Source organism: Condylura cristata, unplaced genomic scaffold, assembly GCF_000260355.1.
Source record: "Condylura cristata isolate star-nosed mole 26May11 unplaced genomic scaffold, ConCri1.0 scaffold00024, whole genome shotgun sequence".
Taxonomy (NCBI): Eukaryota; Metazoa; Chordata; class Mammalia; order Eulipotyphla; family Talpidae; genus Condylura; species Condylura cristata.
Genome location: NW_004567125.1, coordinates 30,857,276 through 30,868,221, shown reverse-complemented (window position 1 = coordinate 30,868,221; position 10,946 = coordinate 30,857,276). Strand labels below are relative to the sequence as shown.

At 50.0% G+C, this 10,946-nt stretch overlaps 1 protein-coding gene across 1 annotated transcript; it reads left to right on the top strand.

Moving 5' to 3' along the window:
- Nucleotides 1-995: 995 nt before the first annotated feature.
- Nucleotides 996-5,365, top strand: MVB12A (multivesicular body subunit 12A). The gene is made up of 9 exons (XM_004688631.2): nucleotides 996-1,311; nucleotides 1,404-1,502; nucleotides 1,622-1,718; nucleotides 2,471-2,597; nucleotides 2,962-3,081; nucleotides 3,158-3,264; nucleotides 3,829-3,890; nucleotides 4,173-4,229; nucleotides 4,371-5,365. The coding sequence occupies exons 1-9, from the start codon at nucleotides 1,222-1,224 to the stop codon at nucleotides 4,431-4,433; spliced, it is 822 nt and encodes a 273-aa protein (XP_004688688.1). The 5' UTR covers nucleotides 996-1,221; the 3' UTR covers nucleotides 4,434-5,365.
- The last annotated feature ends 5,581 nt before the right edge of the window (nucleotides 5,366-10,946 follow it).

The window sequence follows — 10,946 nt, the reverse complement described above, 5'->3', positions numbered from 1 at the left end:
TGAAGAGCAGTGGTGATAGTGGACATCCTTGTCTTGTTTCTGATCTCAAAGGAAAGGCTTTCAGCTTTTCTCCATTGAAGATAATATTGGCTGTGCATTTGTCATATATGGCTTTTATCATGTTGAGGTATGTTCCTTCTGTTCCAATGATTTTGAGGGCCTTAAACAAAAATGGATGTTGAACTTTGTCAAATGCCTTCTCTGCATCTATTGATATAATTATAATTATATGAGGTTTTTTTTTTTTTTTTGTCTGTTGATGTGATGCATTATGTTAGTTGATTTTCAGATATTGAACATTCCTTGTGTCCCCACTCAGGGAACTTCTAAAGTCAGAAACCTGCATTCCTAACCAGGTACCTCAAGGGGAACCTATCGTTCTCACTTCTCTCATTATTAGGTCAATTTTCCCAAAGGCATTATTTCCATGGTCAGTGACATTTGAATGTAATACAGTTTTTATGTCAGTATTCTTTTTCTTTTGATTCTTTCCCAATCATTTACGAATACAAAACTCATTCTTAGCTCAGAGGTGGTCCAAAAACATGCAATAAATACATCCAAATTATTGTAGAAAATTAGAAAATATAGAGGACTAGATACTATTCTGTTCCCCAATTAGTCATATTCCCCTCAAGGGCGTAAAAGCATGTTACTATACTAAATGCTGTGATTACACATTTTAAAAAACGTTGCATCTGTAGTCCTCAACATCTACTCAAGACGTCATGACTCGGAGTGGTCGTATTTTCCGCTGCACAAAGCGATTTTACTTTGGGTTGCCTTCACGGGACTAGAATTGCGAGTTTTTTCACATTTCTTCCCTAAATTTTTCAGGAACACTGGCTGGTGCCTGGAAGAGCGACTGACAGCGCAAGGAATTCTGGGGGACGTAGTTCTCATTTGCAGCCCGCAAGACCCCTTGAGCTGTGCAGAAGACTTCCGGGGGAAGTTCCTGAGTGTGAGAGGGATACAAGACAATTTTCCGCAAACGTCGCTCGCGGACGCAGCTGGGTTACCCATAAAGGGCGTAGCTCTTCGTCCATACAAGATTGGAGGACAGCTTTCCGGGCATGCGCATATGGTTTTTCCGGGGCTCTCCCCCCCCGCCTTCGCAAAGCTGCCTGGGAGTTGTAGTTCAAATTACTGCTGGAATTCGGCAGTCGATCGTCAACTCCGAGGTCCGAGGCTGCCCACTGCCTTCGGCACTTGGCTCAGAAGATGGATCCCGGACCCGGGTCCGATGCAGTCCCGTTGGCTAGCCTGATGTGGTCGTCGGCCTCGGCGCCCCCGCCCAGGGGATTCAGTGCGGTGAGAGACGTTGCGGGAAGGCGGGTTGAATCCGGGCAGAGGCGGCGGTGGCCGGGTCTGGAACCTGGCGCTGACCTGCGTCCGCACCCTAGATCTCTTGCACGGTGGAGGGGACTCCAGCCAGCTTCGGCAAGAGCTTCGCGCAGAAATCTGGCTACTTCTTGTGCTTCAATCTATTGAGCAGCCTAGAGGTAAGGGGCACCCGCCTTGGGGTCTTCGAAGTTCCCTTATTTCCCCCCTGTCCATTCGTGGGGTCCTGTGCCAGGTGCTCCCTCTCAGCTGCTGGGCGACTCTTGGTGTTCCCCTCCAGAACCCACAGGAGAACGTGGTGACCGATATCCAGGTCCTGTTGGACAAGAGCCCCCTCCCTCCTGGCTTCTCCCCGGTCTGCGACCCCCTGGACTCCAGTGAGGCCGGTGGTGAAGGCGTGGGGTGGGGTGGAGGGGCGCGATCCCTGCCCTGCGCAGAGGATGGGGTGGGGGTGGGGTCGTGGAGGGACAACAGTTTCGCGATTTCTGATCCTCTCCGCCTCCTTGTTGCTCTGAGTGATGACAGGGTTGGCCGAGGACTCTGAGCTGGCATGCCCTGCCCTTCATAAAAATGTGCCATTGGCACAGTCTCTGTCCTAGAGTAAGAATCCAGTCTACGCGACCTGTTTCATTATTGTTGCTGCTATGCCTTCTCCCTGCATCGTAGCCAAGCTGAACCACGCGCAGTTTTCGCTTTCATTTCCAAGCTTTTGCACACACCGATACCTCTGCCTGGAGCACCCTTCCTTGAATCTTCGGGTTAGCTAATACTCCATTTTCCCCATAATTCCTCTCTGGCTCCCTGAACCCTGGTGCTGTCCCACCCTCCAGCACTGACTGCTCTGCTTTCTAATCATCTGGTCCCCAGCCTCCCACTGTGTTTTTGTCTTTTATATTTGACTCTCATGGCCACCCCAAGAAATGCTCTGTGTCACCAAAGACAAGCCTGTCCCAATAGCTCCTAAAAGTTGCATGGAGTACCCTCCCATGGCTACACCATCAGTGATTTAACCCTAAGTCCATCCAGGTGGCTGCCTTAAATGGTGCCCTGGTGCGCACCATCTCAGAGAGCCACCTTTGGGACCCTCCCCTCGTTTTTCCTTCCTCACTCCTCTGCCCTTCACTCCCAGAGGCCTCTGTGTCCAAGAAGAAACGCATGTGTATGAAGCTGGTACCCCTGGGGGCCGCAGATGTGGCTGTGTTTGAAATCCGGCTTAGTGGGAAAACCAAGACAGTGCCTGGATACCTTCGAGTAGGGTAGGACTGACCTCCCTGCCCAGCCTTTGGCTTTTTTCCTTGTCCTCCCAACTCCTGTATCACCCTTCTAGCTCTCAGGGACTCATCTGAATCTTCCCATCCTTCTACCACTTCTTCACCTTTTTCCACATGTTAAAATGGGGACATTTGTATTAATCTCATAGAGTTGTTGTGAGCAATCAATCTCAAATCCATAGCACAATGATCACACCAAACAGCATTTGTGTTACTTAAGCTAAGATGCCGAAAGGGAATTCCCCCAAAGGGCAGCAGAACCAAGAGACCCAGATTCTTCCTCTCCTCCCTTGGCAGCCATTCCCAGCCCTGGTTGCATGAACTCCTCCCTTGACCCTCCCCCCTTCAGGGACATAGGAGGCTTTGCCATCTGGTGCAAGAAGGCCAAGGCTCCGAAGCCGGTACCCAAACCCCGAGCTCTTACCAGGGATATGCGGGGCCTGTCCCTGGACCCACCCGACCAGCCTAGGTGAGTCTTTGGCTTTGGAGGGTGAGAGCAGCCCAGAGGGGCATCAGACCTGATTGGTGTGTCCCCCTTTCCCCAGCAAGGGCAGCTTCCCAGAGCGGACTCTGTCAAGGCTGAGCTCTAGGGCTTCCACCCTGCGGAGGAGCGACTCTATCTACGATGCCTCCAACCTTTATGGCATCTCAGGTAAGCAAATTAGGAAATAGAGATACAGGGGTGGGAGTGACCGGATCAAGACTATGCAGATGGGGTCTTACAGTGGTTGAATTTAAGATGTTTCAACTTGGAATTTTAAAGTTTGATCTTTTCCCAGTCTAGAATTGTGCGGTACAGTCCTCTCTTGTGATGTTGGGCACTGATAGTGAGCACAGCTCCTAGTCAGCCCTGAGATCGTGAAGGGAAACAATCCACACTGCATTGTACCATGCTCAATCAATTACATGAGCTGTTTCCCACGCCAGTATAAAACAGGCATTGTGTTAGATGATTTTGCCCAAGTTGAGGTGACTGTCAGTGTTCTGAGCAGGTTTCAGCGTGGTTAGGCTGAACTATGATGTCTATAGCGAGATGTAGTACTACTGGGAAGTAACCTCATCGTGAGTCCAGGAAGGTGGCGGGGTGGGGTGGAGGCAGGTTAGACCAGGCCTGGCCCCACCAACTTGTGTAAAGACCGGTGAGAGCTGGGGCCTGAGGCATGCGCACGCAGGACCCAACGCTCTCCTCAGCCCCTCTCTTCTGTGCTCTCCTCAGCCATGGATGGAGTTCCCTTCACACTGCATCCCCGATTCGAGGGCAAGAACTGCAACCCCCTGGTGAGCCTGGGCCACTTCTCATGGCCATTTTATGTGCCAAGGCGCCCCGAGTGCCATAGGCATTCCCACTATGGAGGCCCATGTTCCTGAGGTGGGAGAGGCAGGAGGCTGAGGGTGGGGACTGGAGCGTTAGGCATAGCAGGATGCTAGTAGCATAGCAGGAGGCTGTAGCAGGTGGGCGGGAGTGCTCAGGCAATATTGAGGGGGGCCCTCCTTGAAGATAGGGGAGTGAGGGTTCCAGGTTGGGGCTCCAGCACATGACTGACCTGCCCTGCCTACCAGACCTTCTCTGCCTTTGCGGATCTGACCATCAAGTCACTGGCGGACATTGAGGAAGAGGTAGGTACAGGGATGGGGTGGTGGTACCCCAAACACACCCCAGCTCTCCAGGACTGGAGATTGCTTGCCCCAAGTATCCTCTACTCCCCAGCATTCCTGGCTCTGCACAGCCCTTCTTTCACTCTGCTCTTTCCTTCCCAGTACAACTATGGCTTCGTGGTGGAGAAGACTGCGGCTGCACGCCTGCCCCCCAGCGTCTCGTAGCCCCTCAGCCTTGGGCCCTAGGGAAGAGTGCCTGCCCAGCACCGCAAGCCTGGCAGCTGCCCTACTCCATCCCATTTGGGGAGCTTTGGCAGCACTGGGCATTCCGGACCGAGGCCACCCACCACGGTAGTCCTGGAGGACGGGGCAAGGCCACGCTGCTCTGCCGTAGGAACCCCAGGCTTCATGGCTGGGTGGGGGGCTGGCCAGCAACCAGTGCCTTCAAATTATTCTTGTCAAAACTCCAGTGCCAGGAGGTTGCAGGCGTCCTCCTGGTAATAAACACTACCTGTCCCCACTGTTTGGTGTCCAGAGCCTGGCCACTGAGTCCTCACTTGAGCCCTGAGCACCGAGCGTCGAGCACCGAGCAGTGGTGAAGCAGGCCGCTGCAACTCCCGTTCTACCAAGGGAGAGACAGGCCTAGCAGACAGCAGGCAGCCCAGCCCGCTATCGTGGCACCCTAGGGTATTAGTAGTCTTCTCTTTCATGTTTTGGGTTCCATTCCCTAATACACAGCATGTGGCATCTCATTTAGTCACTCCAGTGGGAAACCCTAGTTAGCTTGTTTTTTTTTTTTCAAATGGGGAAACAGCAGGTGGCAGCTCAAGTCACAGCAGGGCTTTGAACGCAGCTTGGTTATCAAGCTGGTGTCACTTCCCTTCATTGTGCCATGATTGCATGCGGGGACACTTGCTCCTCTCTGTGAGTAAGTTCTATAAAGGCTCCTTGAATTAGCAAATACTGGATTCTTGGGGAAGATTCAGTAAAGCTTATGCAAACCTGACCACATTCTTGTCAAGTGATCAGTGCATAAGCTATTTCCGTGTGTGTTTCTGTTTTGGGCCCTCCCTGGTGTCACAGCACTATGAAGCTGTCCACCACCTCTGCAAAGCTGAGTTTGATCCACACCCAGGGAGGTGACCCACATGGTGCAGCAGACCTCCTCTGACCTGACCGCTGCTCCCCTTAGCAATGTATTACAGTACATCTGCCTGTTCTGCTCCCCACTGTCTCTGGTGAATCCTCTCACCCCCTGCATCTGTGACCCTGGTTCTTGTATATATCAATATATATCAATAGATAAATCTTTTTTTTTTTTAAGATTTATTTATTTGTACATACAGAACTGGGGTACAGGCCAGAGGCTCAGGGGCAGTGAGAGGCTTCACCAGAGACAGAGTGGGGAGCAGAACAGGCAGATCAATGAAGTACACTGCTGAGGGGAGCAGCGGGCGGGTCAGGAGAGGTCTGTGTGCCATGTGGTCACCTCCGGGGCAGGCGGGGATCGAACTCATGTGGAAGTGACTTTAGATTCTCCGTGCTCTGCTTTAACCCGCTGAGCCACCAGGGAGGACCCCAATAGATAACTCTTTTAAAAAAACAAAGACACCTGGTTTAATATATAAATACATATACATTGATTTGTTCACTTTGGACTCACGGCCAGTACTGATCTTAACTCGTGCTGAACAAAGCTTAAATATTTTCTCCCAGTGGTGCATTCCAACCTTCTCTTGTTTGGGGACACCAGAGGGCACTTCAGCACCACGTTTGGGGTCTTTTTATTTATTTACTATATTTATTTACTTATGCATACAAGAATTATATAAGCCAGAGGTGCGGGGGGTGAAAGGATTCACCAGAGACAGAGTAGAAAGCAGAGTAGACAGATCGACAAAGTACACTGCTGAGGGGAGCAGGGGTGAGGAGAGGCCTGCTGCGCCATGTGGGTCACCTCCCTGGCTGGGATTCAAACTCATGCTGCAGTGGCTGGTGATGGCTTGATAGCACTGAAATTTTAACCTTTGATCCCCTGGGGATCTTTTTAAACAGCAAAAACACCAAGGAAAAGCACCGAAATGTGAAAAATCTGATACTAAATGGCCTGCCTAAAGAATGCTTGTTTAAGAGAGGTGGAACAGGAAAGCAGAGCCACAATGGCAACGTGCACATTGGGGGCTCAGGTTTCCTTCTCCTCTGCAAGTCCCTCAAGGGTACCACAAATGTTGACTTAGGAGTTAGAAATAAATTTTAGCCTGTAGGAGAATTTGCAAATCTGTCATTTGTGAATAACGAGGGTCAGTTGCTTTGCGAAGCTAACCTCCAACGCCATGCTCTTCCTTCCACAAGGGAGCTTGTCTCTCTCTCAGCCCCCGAAGCATCAGGCTGGGGCAGGTCTGTGTTTGGAGGGCTTCCCCACACTTGGGCTGAGAGAGACTACAGCCTGTTCCTTGCCCGGAAGGCAGGCTGGTAGTGGGTGCTAACTCCGCCCTACGGGGTGGGGCCATCTGTGATGGTGCAGACAGGACTTGCACTGGCCCAGAAGTGCTTTGTCAGCTCCGCTTACAACTCATTGTCCAGAACAGGTCCCATGGGGCCATTGAAGGGGTGTGGGGTGTGCCACCCACCTAAGGGCCCCGAGGGGAGGGATCTGCCCTGGGGCTCTGCGACATACAGGCATAGCTCTGCCCTGGAAACCTGTGGGTGGAAGATAGCTGCCCTTGAGGGGGTGTGTGTGGTGGGTGGGTGGGGGAAAACCATGCAACCTGCCCCTTCCTGCCCCCGCTTCAGCTGCCTTGGAAAAAAGAAGCCTCTAGTGCTATGATGGATCTCCCCCGCTGGCCACAACAGCACCTGCCAGGTTCTACCCAGGCTGCTCTGGCGCCGGCCAGGAAATCTAAGCCAGCCGGAAAGTAAAGAGCATTTGTTCTCTGGTGGCCTACTCAGCCACCTTGAAACCAATCCTGGATCAATTTCTAGGGCATCTGCATGTGGGGGACCAGGGACCCCCATGTGACCCATATTGTTATCAGGTTTGATTGGACCAGCCATCATTGCTAGACCACTGGCCCTGCAAAATCCAACCCTCTGAGCCAAGCCGGGCATGGGGGTGGCCTCCCTAAGGGACCAGGTCCACTGCCCACATCAGTCCTAACAGCTTGGGGCTTAGCTTTTATCAGTTGCTATCAGCTTGAGTTAAGAAGGGAGCCTTTGTAACCTGGAGCCTCAGCCTGCCTTTTGCTCACTCCCGGCGCAGAGAGGATGGCACTGCAAGGGCCTGGGTACTGAGGGTGGCATTTCTCGCTCCATTGCTCACCGCTGGGTAGTTCTGAGGGAGGATGCATGTGGGGGATGAGGCTTTAGACTGTTCTACTGACTTGGAAAAATACTTCCCAGCTCTGAAAGGTTTCCCATCTGGTTGGTTTTGTAGGGGCAGGCGGGGTGGGGTGCCTTTGCTAGAGGCTAGCACCACACTTCCTCTATTCCAGTGCAATAGAAACCAGCTGTGGGCCCTACTGCTATCTCCACCACCAGATTGATATGCCTACCTGTATATCAATCTCGAGCATCCCTCTGAACCCCCCTTACACCAGCCCCTCTTTCCCCAACTCCCACCAGCTACCGGTTTTTACCACATTATTCATTCTGCTAGTTCTTGATATAAATGCATTACCCCAATGAAACCCTTCTGAGTCTGGATAATTCTTTTTTTTAAAAAAGATTTATTTATGCGTACAGAACTGGGGTACAAGCCAGAGGTGCAGGGGCGGTGAGAGGATTCACCAGAGACAGAGTGGGGGACAGAATAGGCAGGTAGACGAAGTACTCTGCTGAGGGGAGCAGCAGGTGGGTCAGGAGAGGTCAGCTGTGCTGTGTGGGTCACCTCGAGGGCTGGGAATCGAACTTGCACTGAAGCAGCGGCACTAGCTTGCAGTGCTGTGTCCTAACTTGTTGTGCTACCAGGAAGGTCCCCAAGACTGAGGGTATTTGTTTTTTTTAGAGATTTATTTATGCATACAAGAACTAAGGTATAGGCATTGGTGTGGGGCCCGGTGTGAGAGGATTCACCAGAGACAGAATGGGAAACAGAACAGGTGGATTTACTGAAATACACTGCTGAGGGGAGCAGCGGGCAGAATAGATGACTGCGCTGTGTGGGTCACCTCCTTAGCTGGGGGTGGAACATGTGGTTCAGTGGCTGTAGGTAGCTTCGTAGTGTTGTGCTTTAACCCTTTGTGCCATCGGCGGGGGCGGGGGGGGGCTTTTTAAAGATTCATTTTATTTATGCATACAAGAACTAGGATACAGGCAAGAAGTGGTGGGGGGGGGGTGAAGAGGATTCACCAAAGACAGAGTGGAGAGCAGAGCAAGATGATCCACTTAAATACACTGCTGAGGGGAGCAGGGGGCGAGACAGCAGGGGTCTGCCGCGCCATGTGGGCCACCTCCCTGGCCAGGGATCTAACTCCTGCTGCAGTGGCTGTGATAGGTTCATAGTGCTGTGCTTTAACCCCTTGCGCCAGTAGGGAGGGCCCTGAGTCTAGGTAATTCTGTTCAATATAATGTCTGTGGCTTTTATTTTGAGTGTTGTCTGTATCAGTATAGCCAAGTATCATTCAACAATGCATATATGGTCTGCGAAACATTATTAGATGATTCCATTATTGTGTGAACATCATTGAATGTAATTGCACAAATTTAGATAGTACAGCCCACTACACATCTAGGCTAGATGTACAGCCTAGTGGAACCACCTCTGTCTATACAGTCCATCATTGATTGGAACATTATTAAGCAGTATGTAAAATTTCTTCTTTTACATTGCTGCATTGTATTCCATTGGGTGGAAGTGCCACTGTTTGTTCATTCACTGATCCCTTGTTTGTTCCTAATTCTTGGCCACTGAGAGAAACTGGCCTCAGCATTCTTAAATGTCAATTGATGAATATACAGTTCCTGTTGGCTAAGACTCCCAGAAGAAATTTGAGGTGGTAGGGGAGGTCTAGGTCTAATTTAAGGGATATGTCAATCAGATTTATAAAGCAGCTATACCAATTTACCCTCCTGTGCACAGCAAACAAGAGTTTCTGTGACTTCATACCATCACCTACACTCAGTATCATCAGTTTTGCTAATTTGGGCATTTGTCTCACAAGAGTTTGAACTTCTTAACTATTGTAAAATGAATTTTGAGGAAGACTCTTATCTTATTCCTGAAATTTAATGTCACTGGACTTGTTTATTATTTCATTATTTATTTATTTTTAAAGATTTATTTATTTATGCATTCAAGAACGAGGGTACAGGCCAGAGGTGCAGGGTGTGAGAGGATTCACCAGAGAAAGAGTGGGGAGCACAACAGACAGATTGATTGAAATACACTGCTGAGGGGAGCAGCAGTGGGGACAGGAGAGGTCTGCCGCACCATGTGGGTCGCCTCCCTGGCTGGGTATCAAACTCGTGGCAGTAGCTGTGGATAGCTTCATAGTGCTGAGACTTAACCCCTTGCACCACCAGGGAGGCCTGTTATTGGACTTTTTTTTTTTTAAAGATTTATTTATTTATTCATACAGAACTGGGGTACAGGCCAGAGATGCGGATTGACCAGGAACAGAATGGGGAGCAGAACAGGCAGATCGACGAAGCACACTGCTGAGGGGAGCAGCGGGTGGGTCAGGAGAGGTCTGCCACGCTATGTGGATCTCCTCGGGGCAGGCAGGGATCGAACTCATGAGGAATTGGCTTAAGCTTCTTAGTGCAGTGCTTTAACCGGCTGCGCCACCAGGGAGGGCCTGTTACTGGACTTTTAACTTTAAAAAAGTAATATTGTTTCCCAGATAGACACAGCCTTCCCCAAGGGCACTGAGAAGATAATTTTTTCTTTTTTTTTCTCTCCAGTCAAGTAATTTTAACTAAAGTCAATGAATTGTAACAAGTGTAATCTATAATCAGTCCTAGTTAGCCCAATTCTTCCCCCCATGTATTTCACTCAAACCTCCCTTAAACAAAGATCCCAGTGGAACACAATCTGGGCTGATCCCTGAGTTTGTGTTTCCCAGAATAAAACATCCTTATTTAATTTTAAACTTGTGTTTGTCTGCTTAACACTCTCTGTGCTTTTACCAGCTTAGAATCTGAATTGGAAACAGTTGATTCGTGTTGCATGGGAAACAACTTTTTCGTCACGCTTACCCTTTTTATTTATCTTTGGGCAGACACCATGGAGAATTTATGAGACTTAAGTTAGCTACTGAGATGATCCCCAAAGACTAGTAGAGTTCTGGTTTCAAGCCCTTATAAGTCCCTCCCCTTGAAGTGGACCTAGGAACACCTCTAACCAATAGGATACAGGGGATGGGCAGTCACTTCAAGGTTCTAAGAGTGAATCATTGCTGGCTCTGTGGGCTTCAGTGCAGCACACTTCCCTATAAACACACTCACAAATCACAGAACTGGCCAGGGCCAACGGATAGTGAGGAATCGGGCTCCCGGAACCGAATCCTGCTAACAACCAGAAAGTGAGATAGGAGCCTCACGCAGCTGATGGAAGCCTGAAAGGAAGGAGCCCTAACCCACAGAAACCCCCACGATCAGATAATCAATGTCTTCTGCTTTGAGCTGTTAACTTTTGGGGCAATTTGTTATACTTCAATAGCTAACTAATACAAACAAAAAGATCTAGAAGTCAGGGAGAGAAAATACGCTCCGTTTTCAGGCAGATTTCTACCTGAAAAA